The following is a 17,706-nucleotide window of genomic DNA, read 5'->3' on the forward strand; positions in this document are numbered from 1 at the left end:
TCCTAATACAAAAAAAAGCCTTTAAATTTATCTTGGTTGACATTTAATCCTTGATATTTTTTGCAAATCTGCATAAAAGAGCTTAGATTTTCTCTTTCTCTCAGCATATGCCTCATTATTTCAATGCTATAAAACCATCTGTTCTATGATAGTCACACTATAAGTGTTTGTGAAGTCAGAATCACAAAGAACTGCTCGGATCTCTTTCTGCTAGGCTATTAGGGTCAGCTATATAATTTGGTGGTATAGACCAACTTTTCTATGTGTAGAGGCTAAGATCCTAAAGCTCACTGAAGTGAAGACTTTGTAAAACGGTTAAAAAAGAAATTAGTCTGGTGTTTCAGATAACCTGCAGCTCTGTTAGTTTAGCAGCGGCAGGAAATAATTATTTTCCGTTTTGTGTTTAATTAAAACAATTAGATCATGTTGCAAACGACTGTTTAGGCGCTTTCTAATCCTGTAATATAAAAGTTTTATCCAGCTGTGAGAAAGTGTTGCCAGCCTTTGCCTGCTTGGTCTAATTTTCTTAAAATGGATAAAATCTTTTTGAAAATTGTTTAAAAGTGGGAAAAAAAGGCAGCCAGTGTCCAAAGATGCCATGTTAGCATTTTGGGACCAATGAACTGCGATCAAGACCACGTTACCATCTTTCTCAAAGATCTGTCCTTGGTGGAAAGAGGACTGAGAAATGAAGGATAACTCAAGACTTTAGCACAGTGCAGTAAATTTGAGTTTCTTTCAAATTTACTTGAATTTCTTTTTATTGTTTTATAATTGAAGATGTTTTCTAACAGATTATGTAACTGGTGATACTCTAAAGGAGATTGTGGAAGTAACAGAGCTCAGTAACTCCAGTCAGCTGCTGTGTGTCAGGAATCAGGAGTGCCAAGTGCTGGGTAGTTGGAACGCCATCTATACACGTGAACCTTTTGATTTTGGATGATGAAATGCTACCCCCCCCCCCCCCCCCCCCCCCCCCCCCCCCGTCTAGCTTTGTTTTTAAACCCTTTCAGATCTCCCCACCTTCAGAAGCCTCCTTTGTTCGACAACATGACGTGGAAACGGAGGGAACAAAAGCCTGACAGACGACCCTCTCCTTTTTGCTTACTATGTAGGCTACTAGCTGTGAAATTTTTCTTTGTAATGAAAAGACAAATTTGCAAATGGAGTATTTTAAATAAACACTAATCATGTGACAAATGTATGGTCTGTTGGTTTTATGCTGCATCTAAAAAAACAGATGTGATCTGGGATTAATATCTGGTAGAAGCCATCTAGCAGCAGCTAAGCTAACATTTTTAAAACAAAAAATAAAATCCTACTTTGGGCTGTGGTGGAGATTTACTCCTTTTAGAAGTTTTACATCCAGACTGATGCATTCTAGCAAAGTTTTGGACTTTCAAAACAACAGGGATAACTGCCGTTGCACCTTTGTGTGGTTTGTTTGGTCATTAGTCATTGACACAATTGCTTTCCTGCCAAACGGAAAGGAACTGGATGCCCTGAGTAAAGATTAGTGGAAGGAAGAAGTGGAGTAGAAAAAGTTGCAAAAGCAACATGCAAAGTTATTTGAGTTAGAAATCCATTTGTGCAGATATTTGTGTTAAAGTTAGTTTATCACTCTTTATTCATTTATATTTAAATCTATAATTGACCTAAAAATGTTTCCATATATAAACTACTATTCATTGCCTTGAAATACTGTCTGCTGCTGAGAGCAAACATACTCCTCCAGTCAATTTGAGAATCTCATGGGAAAGTACTCATTATGGCACATTTATAAGCATCTGTTTTTATTTCACAATGTGAATGGAAATCTACAGTATGTCCATAATTTAACAATCCAGTCAATATTACTGAAGCGGTACACTAAACCACCTGAACCAAGCATCAAGCATGTCGCGTTCATTCAACACAACCGACAGTAATGGCATCACCCACTTGAGCAGATCTGTAGCTATATAATTTAAATATGTAAATTACTAGTCATTTTTAATTGATTTTAGATGAAACATATAAACATATTGTGTATTTATAAACTACCAATTAAAGGTTAGCACACACCTTTGTCATTGAATGGCTTCTCCCTATTGAAAAACGATGGAAATATCAGAAATATAAATCAAAGGTTTGCAGAATTAAACAGAAAACATCACATATGTATCAAAACATTTAATATTTTAGATTCTATTTAACATAGACCCACTTTTAATTGATTACAGCTTAATGCACACCTCTTGCATTCTGTCAGTGAGCTTCATGAAGTCACCACCTCTTGAACATGTCCCAGAGGTTTTATCCGTAAACCTTTAAATAAGGTCTACGTTTTTCACTGGCAGTATATAGACATTGTTTATCCATATTCTAAAGTTTTTAATGCTGTCAAATTGAAAATAAATATAAAAATGTCTACTATATATTAACAGTAATGGCAATAATATCACCCTTTCACCATTTGGAGGGCTGTGGGCTTACGAGTAGCCTAAGCAAAATAAATAAAATCAAAGACAAAATACCATGACTATGGAGCTGATCCCAGAGGGAAATGTGTCCTCTGCATTAGTCCTTAACTTGGTCAAGATCTATGACCGGCGTACCTGACATCTAACAACCATACCATGCATTTGGCTTTAGGTCAATAGACTATAATAATTAGGCTATGTATGCTTCCCAAAAAAAATCCCCCTTTCTTTTTTTTTCTTCTGGAGTGATTTAAATATTACAGGGATGGTAAGGAGGTCTTTTTCTAGCCTCAATGACTTAAAAAAGACAAATGTGAGTGGTGGTCATAGTGGAAACATGAATTAAACTGTTCAACATTTAAAGGAGGGTGCAAAAGTAGAAGTTTGTCATTTTTCTCTAAGTATGATTTCCCTTCATTTGAGTAGAAAAGTAATGGAATGGAATTCCATACAATTCCAGATTATTTAAAAGAGCACGAAACACCTTATGCATTATTTTATTACTATCAGGAGATCAGTGTCTTATTTCCCATCAGGAAAAAAGAGATTAAATTACTTGGCCAAACTGAATTTAAAAGGTGTAAGAAAACTTCAGAGCTTAATTGAACAGCTTTTGCAATAACAGTAAATGTGGCTGGTCTGAAGGTTTGTTTATCTGTGAGGTGTTCCTGCACCAGAGAACAGAGTGAGCAGTTCCTTTGAACACCAGTAGGTGGGGCTAAAGACCAAATCCTGTTTAAACTGATCATTCCTGTTTCTTCACACAACACAGACAAAACTGACTCTCCTTTCACAAAGACACTTTAATGAGTTCACAGAACTAAAGAGGATGTGTTAGAGCGCACTATATAGACAAAACAAATGAAGTTTCCAGTCACAGTAATGAATCTCCAACAATATTCAGAGCACCACAACTCAAACAGAGCCAACACGTCACATTTATGGACAATTTCTCCTTTACATAACTTGGCCATCAACTTTTTTTTAACAGAAACTGAACTCATGTTTTTTCTTTACAACAAATATTTGAAGTATGTACATCAATAAATATATATATATATTTTATTTTTCCAGTGCTTGAATATCTGTCTGCCTCAGGGAGTATCGCCTTGTTTTGTTCACAGAGAGTCGATTTGGTCAAGTGTCTCAGCTGCAGTGCAAAAAATTCACTTATAGAGATTTTCTCAATATTCAGAGCCTCAAACATATTCTTTTCACTTTTCGTTGAACAGTTATTACCCATTCTGCGTGCTTTGAATCTTTCTGTTTAGTACATTGTTTATAATTTATATTTGGGGCAAAACGACGCAAACAGAGAGTTCCGGTTCTTGTCCACAATCACATTTAGTGTCTCTAAAATGTTGGGTAGTGCCACAGACTTCATATATGCGAAGGAGGGGCTTTCTGATAGATCCCTGATGTTAACCCAGTTCGAGTGTGCCCAGTTAAGGCTGTACTGGCTTCACTGTACATGGAAGGTGGTGCAGTAACCTTCTGAGGCCAGCAGGGGCAGCATCTGGCCACAAATCTCTTCCAGGACTCCAGAGTTTTTCCCGACCAAATCCAGACTCCGGATGTGATGCCCACCACTAAGCACATGAAGTACTTGAGCATGAAGACAGCATAGTCTGGGCCAAAGCCCGAGCGCTGGCGTTCCGACAGGCAGGAGCAGGCCAAAGCTCGCTCCCAACCGGGTCGATAGTGCTGCTCGTAGACCAGGCAGGCCACCACAATAGTGGCAGGGACCGTGTACAGGACTGTGAACAACCCAATGCGGATCATCAGTCGCTCCAGTTTGTCCGTCTTAGTGCCACCTTGTTTGATGATGCTCCTGATGCGGAACAGAGAGATAAAACCAGCCAGCAGGAAAAGCGAGCCAGTGAAGAGGTAGACCACAAGAGGAGCTATCACAAATCCCCTAAGATTCTCCAGACTCTGGTTCCCGACGTAGCAGATTCCAGCGACAGGGTCCCCATCCACGGAACTGAGAGCAAGGACAACGATAGATTTGACGCTAGGGATGAGCCATGCAGCCAGGTGGAAATACTGCGAGTATCCAGCAATGGCCTCGCTGCCCCACTTCATCCCCGCCGCGAGAAACCAGGTGAATGACAGTACCACCCACCAGATGGAGCTGGCCATCCCAAAGAAATACACCAGCAGGAAGACGAGGGTGCAGAGAGCAGGGCCGGAAGCGTCGTAGAGGATGTGCAGCTGGTTTCCACCGAGGCCGCTGGAGCCACAAGCCACCCGCTCGTGACCCGCAACCAGACGGATGATGTAACCCAAGGAGACGAAGAGGTAGCAGGCGGCCAGAAATATCATGGGCCTCTCTGGGTACTTGAAGCGCTCCATGTCAATGAGGAAAGTGGCTACGGTGGTGAATGTGGAGATGAAGCAGAGCACTGACCAGATTCCCACCCAGAAGCTGGTGAAGGCTCGTTCATCTGCTGAGAAGTAGGGCAGGTGGCAGGGCTGGGCGCAGTTCGGCAAAGGGCCAGTTTGGACTCTGCCGTACAGAGGGTGGGACTCTCGCTTGATGGGGACCAGGGGGTCCCTGCAGCGGCACTCCCTGTCACACTGCGAAGGGCTTGGAGGTCTGGTTCTGACTTTAGGGGTGGACTTTGGGAACGGAGGAGCCAGAGTGGTAGTCTCACTGCTGTTCTGATCCATGCACAGAGTCTCGTCGCCTAGTTGGGGCAGCTGCTCACAGCTCATCCTCTCCGGCCACTCAAAGCCATACTGGCTCATGAGGGGGGAGCAGCCTCGTTTGGCCCGCTCGCACACAGAGCGGCAGGGGGGGAGAGGCTTTCTATAGTCAGGCAGGCAGATCGGAGTGTACATGCTGCACAGGAAGAAGAGCAGGTCTGGAGAGCAGCGGATGCGGACCAGGGGCCAGAACTGGTGCACCTCTAGTCCCACCTCCTCCTGGGTGTCATGATTGAATTGATTTGGCATGTAGGTCAAATTGTAACCAATGCCTTTACACATGGGAACCGTTATAGGCTCACAAACAAGGTCCTTGGAGGCTCCAGATGTGAAACCAGGAGACCAGATCACAAAAAGCAGGAACAGCATCAAGCTGTATGGTGTGAGTCTCACTGCTGGTGCCATGGATGAAATGAGTCTGTTATCAGGGTAACGTCTTTACATCAGTTACAACAAACCAGGGCTGAATTAACCCAAGTTCATCTGAAACTTTATCTTCTCCAAGATAAGTTCTAAGCAGCCTGTTGAAGGTTAAAGTTGATATCAGATGGTAAAGCCAGTTGTGGCAGAGTCCTGCGTGCTGTCAATCATTCACCAGATCTCCAGCAATCATTACGGAGAAAGTCCATATCCGGCGGTCACGTTCCAATAAATTTAACGGCCTTGTAACATTTTTACCAGCTGCTTTTCCTCATGTATGCCTAAAAGAGTCACATCATCAGGGCTGTGCAGGGTTAACCACAAAAAATGTGGTGAAATCAAATATAGGTGGTTTAACCAGCTGGTAAATATGAGCCAAAAATATTCCTTTTTAAATGAGGCACGAGAAAGCAGGTGCGTAAAATCCACTTGATGCGTTTTTCTCGGTGCGTTTATTCCATCTGCGACTTGAGCAACTTCTTAAAAGTGATCTTTCTCAGGTCTGCGAGTGGGAAAAAAAAAGTCAGAACGGCAATGAAGAAAGACAGAAGTTCCTCAGCGTGAAAACTTCTCCCGTGCAGGTTGGTAAAGGCCACGCGTGGCTTGCTACGCTTCCACTGCGCCCGAGGACGAACTGAAGTCCGTCTGGAGCTGCGGCGCCTTCTCATCAAACACTGGCTCTGCTGCGTTCAGGGGCGTCGGAAATGTCACCATTCTACTAGAGGCGCACTCACAACTCTGGACTTCACACTTTTTATTTTTGGTGGAGTTGGTTTAGCATTTTTTCTATGTGCCAGTGACGAATTTAATGTGGTGGAGGACACTCTCTTTTAAATTCAAAGATATAGCCTACTTTTTATGCATCTGAATGTCTGATATAGCATAATTTTTTATTTTATTTTTTTTACATAATGTCAGATAAGTAAACAATATTCAGATTAATCAGCAATTCTTAATAGAATTTAACAAGAAATATGTGAACTAGACCTTTATAAAGAAACACATGGTGATGGGTTTCCCTTTGCAAAACAACATAAAACCACAATTAACCTTATAAATAACCTACATAAAATAAGAAAGTATCTAGAGTAATTGTTTAATCAACTTTGGATAAAAAAAAAAACTGGAATAGATGTAGAAGCATTTTGGTGCCCTCTCTCTCTTTTTTAAAATTAAATATTTCTCAAAACGTAGGAAATCAATCTTTTTTCCGTATACAATTTAAGCACGTGAACACAGCAGTGACTTGCTTCATATTGAGGATCTGAGAGTTCCCAGGAGACCTTAAAGGCACCTGATGAAGATGCTTTCAATAGACTTAACACACATACATATAGATCTTTTTTATTGTATAATTCCATATAAACACATTTTATACATCAATAACCACAGCAATAATTGTATAATTTTCTGTTTAGAGTTTACAAATATATAGGACTGTGTGAGGATTGTTTTAAGAAAGGAATCATTTGCACTCTTTCAAATTCTGTGCAGAGCTTTACTAAATTTGTCCTGTAAAATCACTGTAATTAACAAAATCTTCTAAGTTATAAAGTAGGATTTGCAGGAAAGTTATGTTACATACAACCCAGCTTCACCCTGTCACCTATTATGTTTCCAGCATCAACAAGTTGCTTTGAAGTTAGCAGAAAATGGGCACTATTTTATATTTAATATCCTCCAGATTAACCCAACATACAAATAAGCCCTAAATAAAGATGTAAATTAGCTTCTATTTATGAACCTATCAGCCACTGATATGATTCATTTAAGGCTTAGTTTCCAGTCTGAAGCCTGTAAAATGTTTCTTCTGGGAAGTCGCTGTATTTAACTCTGACTGGCTGCTGCTGAAGAGATAAACCCCAAAGCATGAGGCTGCCACACAGAGGCGTAGCCAGAACATTTTTATAAGGGTGTCCAGGCAATAACCAACATACACTGAGGGGTGGCTGGAAGCAGATAGGTGCCAGAACCTCACAGTCAACCCACACCTTTCCAAAAGGAAAAGGAACAACCACAACGTCCATATATTCTAAATAAAGACAAACTATAATTTCCTACAGCTTTTTCTAATAAATAGACACATATATTTTATCATCTATCCTTTCTTAATTAAGACTCTAGGCTTGAGTTCTTGGTCGAACATCTTATTCATTCTCTTACCTACTTTTATCAATAATCGTTCTGCATAAAATTAATATTTACATGTACTAATATCTACAGTAAATGTATTATTTGTTATTAAAGTAATTATTTATCTCTGCAAGTCACCGATGAATCTTCAGTGAAATCAGAGACATAATTTTCTCTTTACCCAATTAGACAAAATCCAGTTCTGAAAAGAGCAGGAATTCACTATCTAACATCTTTAATGTTAATATAACTATGTACATAATTAATCACAGTGTTTTTGTTGTCAAGTAACTGTTAACATATGATTTTTTATTTTTTTTTTAAATAAGTTAGAATATTCCACTTGAGAGCATTACTGCAGCCATTAGAGGGGAAAAAATGGTAGGGGTGGCCAATGATTGGCTAATGGTGGCTATGGCCCCCCATCTAGCTCCGCCCCTGCTGCCATCACTGTATCTCCCAATGGGGATGGAGCTTCAGGGTGATGTGCCATGTTAGTTTTGTTCCAAACATATCTTGGATATGTTACAGGATGGATGGACCAGTGCAGCTTTAAATTTCCCTTCTGAGTTTTTTGCTAAGTTCTTTTGTCTTTGTTTAATGTTCTCCAACAAACCTTATGGACTTTATGGATTTCCACTCCTCTAACTTCCCAATGTTCCATTACTTTGTGTTTTTCACTTATAGAAAAGTTGAACTCATAGTGGTTGTCTAGCTCAAGTGCTAAGCCCCAAGGGGATGGGTTAAATGCAGAGAGTTCATTTCATTCCTCTGTACTTTTGACAGTGTAATGACAATAAAACCCTGGAAAATAATGAAATGCTGGAAATACATTAAAGTTTGCAGCTTAACAAAATATAAAAGAAAGCTCAAAAGACATAAATATGTGTGAGATGAGCTACCACTAGTACTTTTATAACTAAATATTTCCTCTTAAATGAGCTGAAATATCTCTTTTTTTTGTCATTTTTAGTCAGACTAAAACTGCAACATAAACTAAAGCCTAAAATGATTTGTAGCGGGATAAGTTTCAGTGATCACTTCTTGTGTTTTGAAAACAGTATTTAATACATAGTAAAGTGTTTTATTTTTTTATCCCAACCATCTTTTTTATTTACATAAAGGCAGCTTCTTTTTATTAATCTTCCAAAAGTGAAAATCCTTGCAATGACTTGTTTTTTATGGTATAAAATAGAATTAGTAACTGCAGCTCCCAAATCAAGCTAAAGCCGTTTTGTTAAATAATTCATTTAACAAAACAAAAAAGAAAAATTGAAAAGAAAAGTAGATGATCATATTTTATTGGTCCTGGAAAGATGTTTAATATTTCATTATATGTTTCTATTAAATGTTAAAAAGTTAAATTGGTTTAACATAAAGCAGATTATATGTCAATCAAACCAAATCATGGTTGAAATCTTATATTATTATAACGAGCTTTATTAAGGAGATAACAAGCAGTTGCAAATTTACAGAATTTAGAGCAACAATTACGAAAAAAACACCCTTTATACACATAACAGTCTGTGTTGTTTTTTTGCAGAACACAGATTGAACTGCTCTCATTCAATCATTCATATGTGTTAAACAGATTACAGGGAATTTAGCTGCAATGCTTTATAAGAACAGACTAAGGGCAAACCAATCTGTGTTGCTCAGTAACTGAACCTTTCCCCTTAACATCTAACTCAGCCTTTCACGTCGGACAAAGGTCACAACGCTCTCTCAGGGGACAAAGGTCTCCGAAGGTGTGTTTGAGCAGCGAGGGTGTGTGTGCTCAGCATATCAGCCAGGAGGAGACTCTCCAGGCTCTGATTTACCTTCACTCAGGTCACTCTGACAGATGAAAGTAAACAGTGAGTTTGAGTTTGAAGCCTAAAGGGAATTAGTCTTTTGTGCATAAGAATACACGTGCAGAGTGTGTGTTTGTGTGCGAACATACATGTGATTGAGTGTAGGGATTTTCTCAGGTGCAAAGCTTGTTTGACTAAAACTTGAGATGGAACACAAGGAGGGAGATGTGACCTGCGTTACCATACGGTCACATAAAGAGACAACTTATATCCACACACGTCTGGACTTTGCATACATGGGGAAACTTCATTTAAATTTGATGTAAATCATCTTAGCTATGCAAAATTATTTTCGTTTTTTTTTTTTTTTTTTTTTTTTAGTAAAACTTACTTATAAGATTTTTAAAATAGAAAATAAACAGCTAAATATAAGAGTGTACTGGTGTGTTATTTAACCTTTAAGAAGGCACTCAGAGTTACATCTTTTAGTTTATAAACCTGAATATAATTGTTAACTAGGCTTATTAACTTTTTAACTTTATTTTTAAGCTTTTTACCTTTTTACCTTAAATTCACTTTTTTTTTTCAACTTAATTTACAGTAGGTAATATATCAAAGGCTCATCTTATTGGTCAAATGTCAAAATAAGATATACATCCATGTAGCAGGATCTTTGCTGAATGGCTGGATATAGATCTTGTGCTTCTAGACCTCACTGAGTGACGGGGGGACGACTCCATTTGTAAGGAGGATGCAAGTGATTAAAAATGGTAACTTGCCCTATAAAGGGTTAATCCCAGTATAAATCCAGCTGTTATTTGAAGGCCTCAGATGTTTGCTTTTTTAAGAGAAAATTAAAGAACAAACATCATCATTAAGAGAACATCAGAGAGGTTGCTGTGAGCATGACTAAGTTTTAACACAATATCCTAAACTTTGCACATTTCATGGAGAACTTGCAAATCCATAATGGAATATATGGAAAGAGAGTAATGAAGATCTAAGCCTATTACTTCTTTTTTTTTTTGACAGAAGCAGTAAAATAAACTCAGTGACCATCTGGGCCCAATGAGATCAAAACGTAACATTTTAGCATAAATGCATAAATCCAAATCACTGTGTGGCAGAAAACTAACACTGCATCTTTTTTTTTTGTAAAATAAGGTGATGGCTGCATCATGATACGAATGACGCTGCTTTTCAGCAGACAGGAACGTTACTGCAAAGATGAATTGAATCTAACGAGGGGAAATCCTGAAAGAAAAGCTGTAGAATCTGTTAATAGGGCAGATGTAGAGATTCTCCTCCTGGCAGGAAAACAACCATCAGCTACAATGAACTGGTTTAGATCAAAATCTCCTGAGAAACATCAACTTTTTTCCCGTTATGCTTATTATATTTCCAAAGAGCAATGAGCAAAAGTAGAAAAAAATAAAACTGTATTATGCGAAGCTGGCAGAGAGACATGCAGCTGTCGTCACAGTAAATACGGTTCAACAAAGTGTCAGTTTGTCAAAGACTTCAGGAGGCTGAAAACAAACACAAGCCACACTTTTCAGATTTTGATTTACAACTAGGCTTTATCTTTGACCCGAGGTAACCTTTAGGCCTTTTATTCGGCAGTGATCTGAAATAGAGCGCGAGGCTCCGATGTGCTGCGTTAGACGTGTTTTCCTCTCCCACGTTCATGTCAGGGACATGCAGAGACCTGGAGCTTGTTTGAACTCAGCACACAAAACAAACTTCAAATATTTGTTAATGGTTTTACAAAACTTTTCATAGAAAACTTTGTTTTTAAAGTAAATGTAGTTAAATAGATGCAAACATTTGATAGTTATTAAAGCATAGAAGCAGTCAGCTCGGCTGCAACCTGCTGAAAGCTTCAATCAAGCCTCTGAATAACCAGGTCAGAGGGAACACTGCCTTCCAGCTTTTGTGTAGAACCTCACTAAATAACGTGAGGGGGTAATTTGTGTGTGCGTGCCGACGCGGTTATTCCCTCCTCTCTAACTGCTGTCCACATCCTCCCTCTCCCCACCTCCTCCTCGTTTGCCTCCCTTCATCCCGCTTTTCCTCCTTAAACTGTCTTTTGTTTTCATTTAGGGTGGCATTTCTGATCCATCTTCATCCAGGCCCCTCAAATCAGTCTTGACTGGCTCGCAGGCCACTGGAGAAGCACAAAGGACTTCGTTCTGCTCACTACAGTTGATCCATTGTGGCTGTCTCACAATGCACTAATTGGCGATGACAATTAAGCGCGGTCGACACTCAGGTTCAATTTGCGGCTGCAGCTCGACGTACATAAAAGACAAACGGTTCAGACTCCGAGCCTTATGCTCTCTCATAAACCGTCCAGATTCGCTTGGAAAGGTGAACGCACACCTCTTATCCACACATGTACAGACGCTGCTGAAAAATTAAGGGAAAACTTTGAACATGAAGATGTGCCCTCAGCCATGCAGGCCTAAAATAAACGGTTGAATTCCACCTAGAGTATGAAACCAGATTTTAAGGACTGGCTTAACCCGAAATCAAGTGAAACTGAAAAACTGATGCAGCAGCCTGGTTCAGTTTGTTAGAAATGTCCCTTCAGCAACTTAAAATGGTACCTGTCAGGTTTTATGGCCCCCAGGTGCTTGTTAACATGCCTGATATTGGGGCCTAATGAGTTGAACGATGGTGTCCTGTTGGAATCTTCTAGATCCTGACCTGAGCAGCGCTGAGGTGAAACCTGGTGGCGTTGGATGGACCCAAACATGGATTCCAGTTGGATTGGTGTGGAGGCCAGTCAACTGTTTCACTCCTGTCATCCTCCAGGGACTGTCTGAATACTTGTGCCACATAAGGCAGGATGTATCCAGCTCCCAGAGCACCAACAAAGGGTCCATCACTATGCCTAATGCTAGTCAATGCAGGGAGGTCCACAGAATATAAAAAATAAATGTTTCTCAATCGTCTAAATCGTTCTCAAACCCTGAATACCTATTTAAGTCAGTTAGCCAAAAACAGAATAAGATTTGGGTATGCATTTAGACATTTCTGAACAATGCAACAAAAATAGAAATCTACAACACAATGTAAGCATCAACGTGTGATTGTGTTTATTAATAACTTGAAAACAGGAAGAAAATAAAGGGCTATATAAGCACGGAACATTTTATCATTTAAATCTTTGTCGGTGGGGCTGCTCAGTGGAGCAGTGGATAGCACTGCTGCCTTGCAGCAAGAAGGTTGCGGGTCTGATTCCTAGCCGGGGGGTCTTTCTGCATGGAGTTTGCATGTTCTCCCTGAGCATGCGTGGGTTCTCTCCGGGTACTCCGGCTTCCTCCCACAGTCCAAAACATGACTGTTAGGTTAATTGGCTTCTCCAAATCCTCCTTGTGTGTGAATGGTTGTTTGTCCTGTTGGTCTCTGTGTTGCCCTGTGATGGACTAGTGACATGTCCAGGGTGTACCTCTCGCCCATAGACAGCTGGAGATAGGCACCAGCACCCCTCCTGACCCCGCTTGGGATAAAGCGTGTCAAAAGATGTAATCTTTGTTGGTGCAAAATTAGTTCAATGTTTTTTTTTTTACATTTTAATTTCACCTCTTATTTATCACAACTTGTAACTATTAATGAACAGTTTAGGGTTAATGTCTTAGTTTTTCCTTAATGAAATGAACCAGAAGGATCTTTTTCTGCTTACAAAAAAGTAACAAAGTAACTTTTATTTAAAGTTTTGCCATGGGCATTTTTACTTTTATTTGAGTAACATTTTGCACTGCTATCCTTCCTTGTATTTAAGTGAAATAACTGATTAACTTTTACTTGAGTGTACTGTACTGCACAGGAGGGATCCAGTGCTCTAACATGCCCAGTGTCCCATGGATTACAGGGCTTACCGTATTTTCCATCAGATAATGACTCAAACCATCACACCACTTCCACCTGTACTGCATCCCAGAGCTACATGTTCCTGAGGTTAACAGCATACACACCACTCCCCACATACATCAACAGGCCTCAGACACCCATGAACCGGGTCTGCAGGCTTCAGACAGGTGCAACAATGATAACTAATCTTTGTGATTCCCCTGCAAGCAGTCATAACGTAATGCCTATCTGCTGTGTGCAGATTAATGTAAATTTAGGGCTCTCCAAAGGGTGGCAACTGGACTCAGCTTGGCTTCTCTCATAAATGAAGCACAATGAAAAGTTCTCACTGAAATGATCTGAGAGCATTAAAGACGTTTCCTGTAACTGATGTCTCAGTATTATTATGTGCATAAGAGATTAACTCCCGGCTCCCTCTGCTACACAGAATAATTGAGGACCCCTCTATTTCTGCCTGTCTTTATATGACACTACAGTTAAAGGTGTGGAAAAAGTTTAGAAATCTTTTTAGCTTTACTGGCAGTACACTGGAAAAACGATCTAGAATTAACTAAACATTTCTTAAATCAAGTGTATTTTCCCTTAATTTGAGTAGGTAAACGAGGTAGTTTGCCAATGGAATGAGTATTTTTACTCATAAAATAAGATAATTAGATAATATGCACTCGAAAAAGACAATGCAATTGTCTTTTCTTATTTTAAATGTAAATTGTCTTGTTCCATTGGCAAAATGTCTCTTTTACTTCCTCAATCCTAGAATAAATGCACCTATTCTAAGAAAAAAATGACATCTAGATTTTGATTTTCTCCAGTGTACACCCAAAATCTCTCAAACAGTAATTCTTACATTTTTAATTTTACTTATTTCAATTTTGTTTGAGGAGGCAAGAATAATCTCGGGTGACCATCTTGCCTGTTTTTTCGCAGTTACAGCTGTTTAACCTTTCTTAGGGATTTCCCTAACTATAGGTATGACTAGCTTACCTCGGGGGATTTTTCTTGACCTGATCTCATGTTACCTTGTTTTACAAATGCTTGGAAAAATTGACTCATAGTAGATCATATTTACTCTACAGAAAGAAAAATATTTCTCTACCCTGAATAAATGAACATAAAGTAAATGCAATTTATATATTTTTTCAGATGATGGAAATGAGGACTTTAACATCTCTTTAAATTAGGTGCCTAACAGCTGAATATCTTTTAATCATGTTAAAGAATTTAATATGAATATTTTATTTAAATGTGGTTTCCACGGAAAACATTTAATCAGTCTGTATGATTTGATTGAACTCAGTAACGTGCCTTGAAATAAAATGCTGTCAATTTGGTGCCTTATAAATAAAACTATGTCCGTTCTGTTTAAAAAAAAAAAGAAATTAAACATACGACTAAAAAGCAAGCAGCTGTGTAAAACAACCCGATTGTCTTTAAAACACAAAGAAATCTCTTAATTAACATACATTATGTGTTATATTCATTGTATTTTTAATGTATAGGTAATTCTTTATTAGTTTAACCTAAAAGTGTCAACTGTGGTGGTAAAACATGCTCATTTTAGCTGCACCCTGTTTCTTTGTTATATGATTAGAAAAGTCGAGAAGCGGAGAAAAGATGAGAATAAACTTGAGTTCTTGTCTTAATCCTTTTCTTATTAGAGTTTTCATTAAACTTTCTGACAAATGACATCAAAAAAGTAATTTTGTAGAAGTTAAATTTGATCATTTATTTGCATCAAATTTGATACATAAGGCATTTCTCTATAATCTTTAAAAGTTTTCTGTTCACTACATGCATCTTATTGTGTAAGTCATGGTTTTCAAGAATAAAAGTATAACACTGATGATGTAGAGGTCTTAAAAATGTATGTATCAAATACGATACAATTGTCTTTAAAGGGTTAAAGTACATTTTTAAGGATCTGCATGTCATCACTCATAGAAAGGGAAACTGATATATAGATGAAGTGCACCAATTTACATAATTCAAGCATATATTTGTTATTATTATGAATAGCTTACTAATAATACAGAAATAAAAGTCTCAGAAAATTTAAAATTTAAATAATTTTTGTGGTTTCACATCCTTTTTTCTTTATTTGTCTTACCTTTATGCCACTGTTGTGCAACACTTTGACTTGTCATGGTACTGAAATGAACTATATAAACAAACTTGGCCTATATCATCTAATGCATTTAAAGCATCTATCTGCAAATCCTACCTGATCCCCTGAATAGAATCTCAGTCTGGGTCAGTGGGCTATGCACTCAGGGGTAAGAACCAGAGATGATAGAAACTTCTTACCTCTGCTAAATAGAAAAATAAGTACAGCTCAGTGAACTAAAGTCCTTATTTCAGAAAAAAGTATTATTCATTTTAAAGCATTAAATGCTTTAAAATGAGAAGAGCAAGGTAAAATAAATCTTCACAGCTTTCTCTTTCTAAATTAGAGGGACAGTGGCAAAGGATGCAGAAGGGTTGCCGGTTTGAAAACCAGCTCTGTCTGCTTCCGTTGTTGCATCCTTGAGCAAAACACTTCCCCTGCATTGTCTACTGATGGGGGTCAGGCACCACACAGGTGATGCATGTGTACAACATGTCTTCTCTTAGTGTGACCCAGGACAGCAGTGGCTGCCTGGAGCAGTGTGTAAATATGCATCCATGAGTGGATTTATGACCCAATGTTAAAGGAGCTTTATAAGTACAATATATATATATATATATATATATATATATATATATATATATATATATATATATATATATATATATATATATATATATATATATATATATATATATATATATATATATATATATATATATATATATATATATATATATATATATATATATATTTATATTCAATTTATTTGTAGAACACCAATTCAAAATACATGTAATCTGAAGGCATAGAACAGAGACAATTCAACCAGATCATACAGTCAGATTCATGCTTTAATGATCTCAGATGTAATTCTACTCAAATGTTTGTGGTCCATTGTGCTCCAACCTGAAAAGAAGTCTAACATTTTATTTTTGGTGATTTTTTTGTCTTTCAAAGCTTGTTAACCTGCATTTCTTCATGCTGATGTCCTCTTAAGAATGATCAAACTGTTCCTTTGCTGATTGCAAAGATCAAGTCTCTGGGTGATGCAAACCTTCCAAAAGCAGGATGAGAACATCATCATCATCCTGGGGACCACGGATGCGTTTCTGTACGTTATCCTGCTCTAAGTGATCCTGACATATCCTAAATATTTCACAACTACTCACAGGTTTTCCTCTTGTTTACCATCTATCTTTTAGGTTTGCCTAAGCTGCATACATCTAAAATTAGTTCTATTTGGATAGATTACAGCAAAGTGTCAAAGTTAAGCAGCAGATTTTGCCATTTCAGATCATGACCAGTAAGCAACTTCAATCTGTATTTAAAGTTACAAAGAGAAAATAAATTTGTAATGATATTTTTTTCAAACATCACTTCTTGAATATAAATTCTCCATTGCTATAAAACAGCTATTTTCTTAATGTTTCTCTAATAGTTGACAAAGAATATGCATTCATAGATGGAGTAGTGGAGTCCAGAATGTGAGCTGCTCTAGTAAAAAAAACTCTGCCCAAAGTCAAGCAGATGGTTTAATTCAGAAAATGTTTGTTAACCTGAGTTCATTGTTTTACACAGAATTAATGTCTTATTCACTACAACTGATAAAATCATGTGACTGTAGATCAGCTTTTTGTTATAAAATCAAAAACAGCTTCAAATCTTTTGAAAATTTAAATGCATCCTGACTCTAGTGAAAAATTCTCTAGATCTGTCTTCAGTAAAAGAATTTGAAGCAGCCTCAATGATCTGTAATTGTTTTACTTGATATACATTTTTTTTTTTCTTTTTTTGATGTACCTGTCATTTATTCTAATGTATCTATGTTTTTTATGTAACTTTGCTGCCTCTTGGCCAGGCCTCCCTTGAAAAAGATGTTTTTAATCTCGGTGGGATTTTTTTTCTGGTTAAATAAAGGTTAAAAAAAATGTAGCAAAGTGATCTTTTTCGCTTTTTAATTTTTTAAAATTTTGGATCAATTTGATCAACATTTAGAGGGCTAGTAAGCGAAAACAATAAGGAACATCTTTAGGGGGGAAAAAAATCTAGAAATTAAGGTTACTTGACCATAACACTGTAAGATCTGCTATTTTTTTCTTTTATTAAATAATGTTTCCCAGTAATGAGGGGTGAAAAAATGAATACGTAAGAGACAAATCAAGAATAAAACATAAAAAAAACACCAATTTGCTATTATACGTTTGTT

At 37.8% G+C, this 17,706-nt stretch overlaps 1 protein-coding gene across 1 annotated transcript; it reads right to left on the reverse strand.

The window, feature by feature from the left end:
- Positions 1-3,245: 3,245 nt before the first annotated feature.
- fzd5 (frizzled class receptor 5) lies at positions 3,246-6,240 on the reverse strand. The gene has a single exon (XM_038297439.1). It carries the CDS (start codon positions 5,574-5,576, stop codon positions 3,843-3,845), a length of 1,734 nt encoding a protein of 577 aa, XP_038153367.1. The 5' UTR covers positions 5,577-6,240; the 3' UTR covers positions 3,246-3,842.
- Positions 6,241-17,706: the final 11,466 nt, after the last annotated feature.

Source organism: Cyprinodon tularosa, unplaced genomic scaffold (assembly GCF_016077235.1).
Source record: "Cyprinodon tularosa strain WSP-4 unplaced genomic scaffold, ASM1607723v1 ctg388, whole genome shotgun sequence".
Classification (NCBI taxonomy): Eukaryota; Metazoa; Chordata; class Actinopteri; order Cyprinodontiformes; family Cyprinodontidae; genus Cyprinodon; species Cyprinodon tularosa.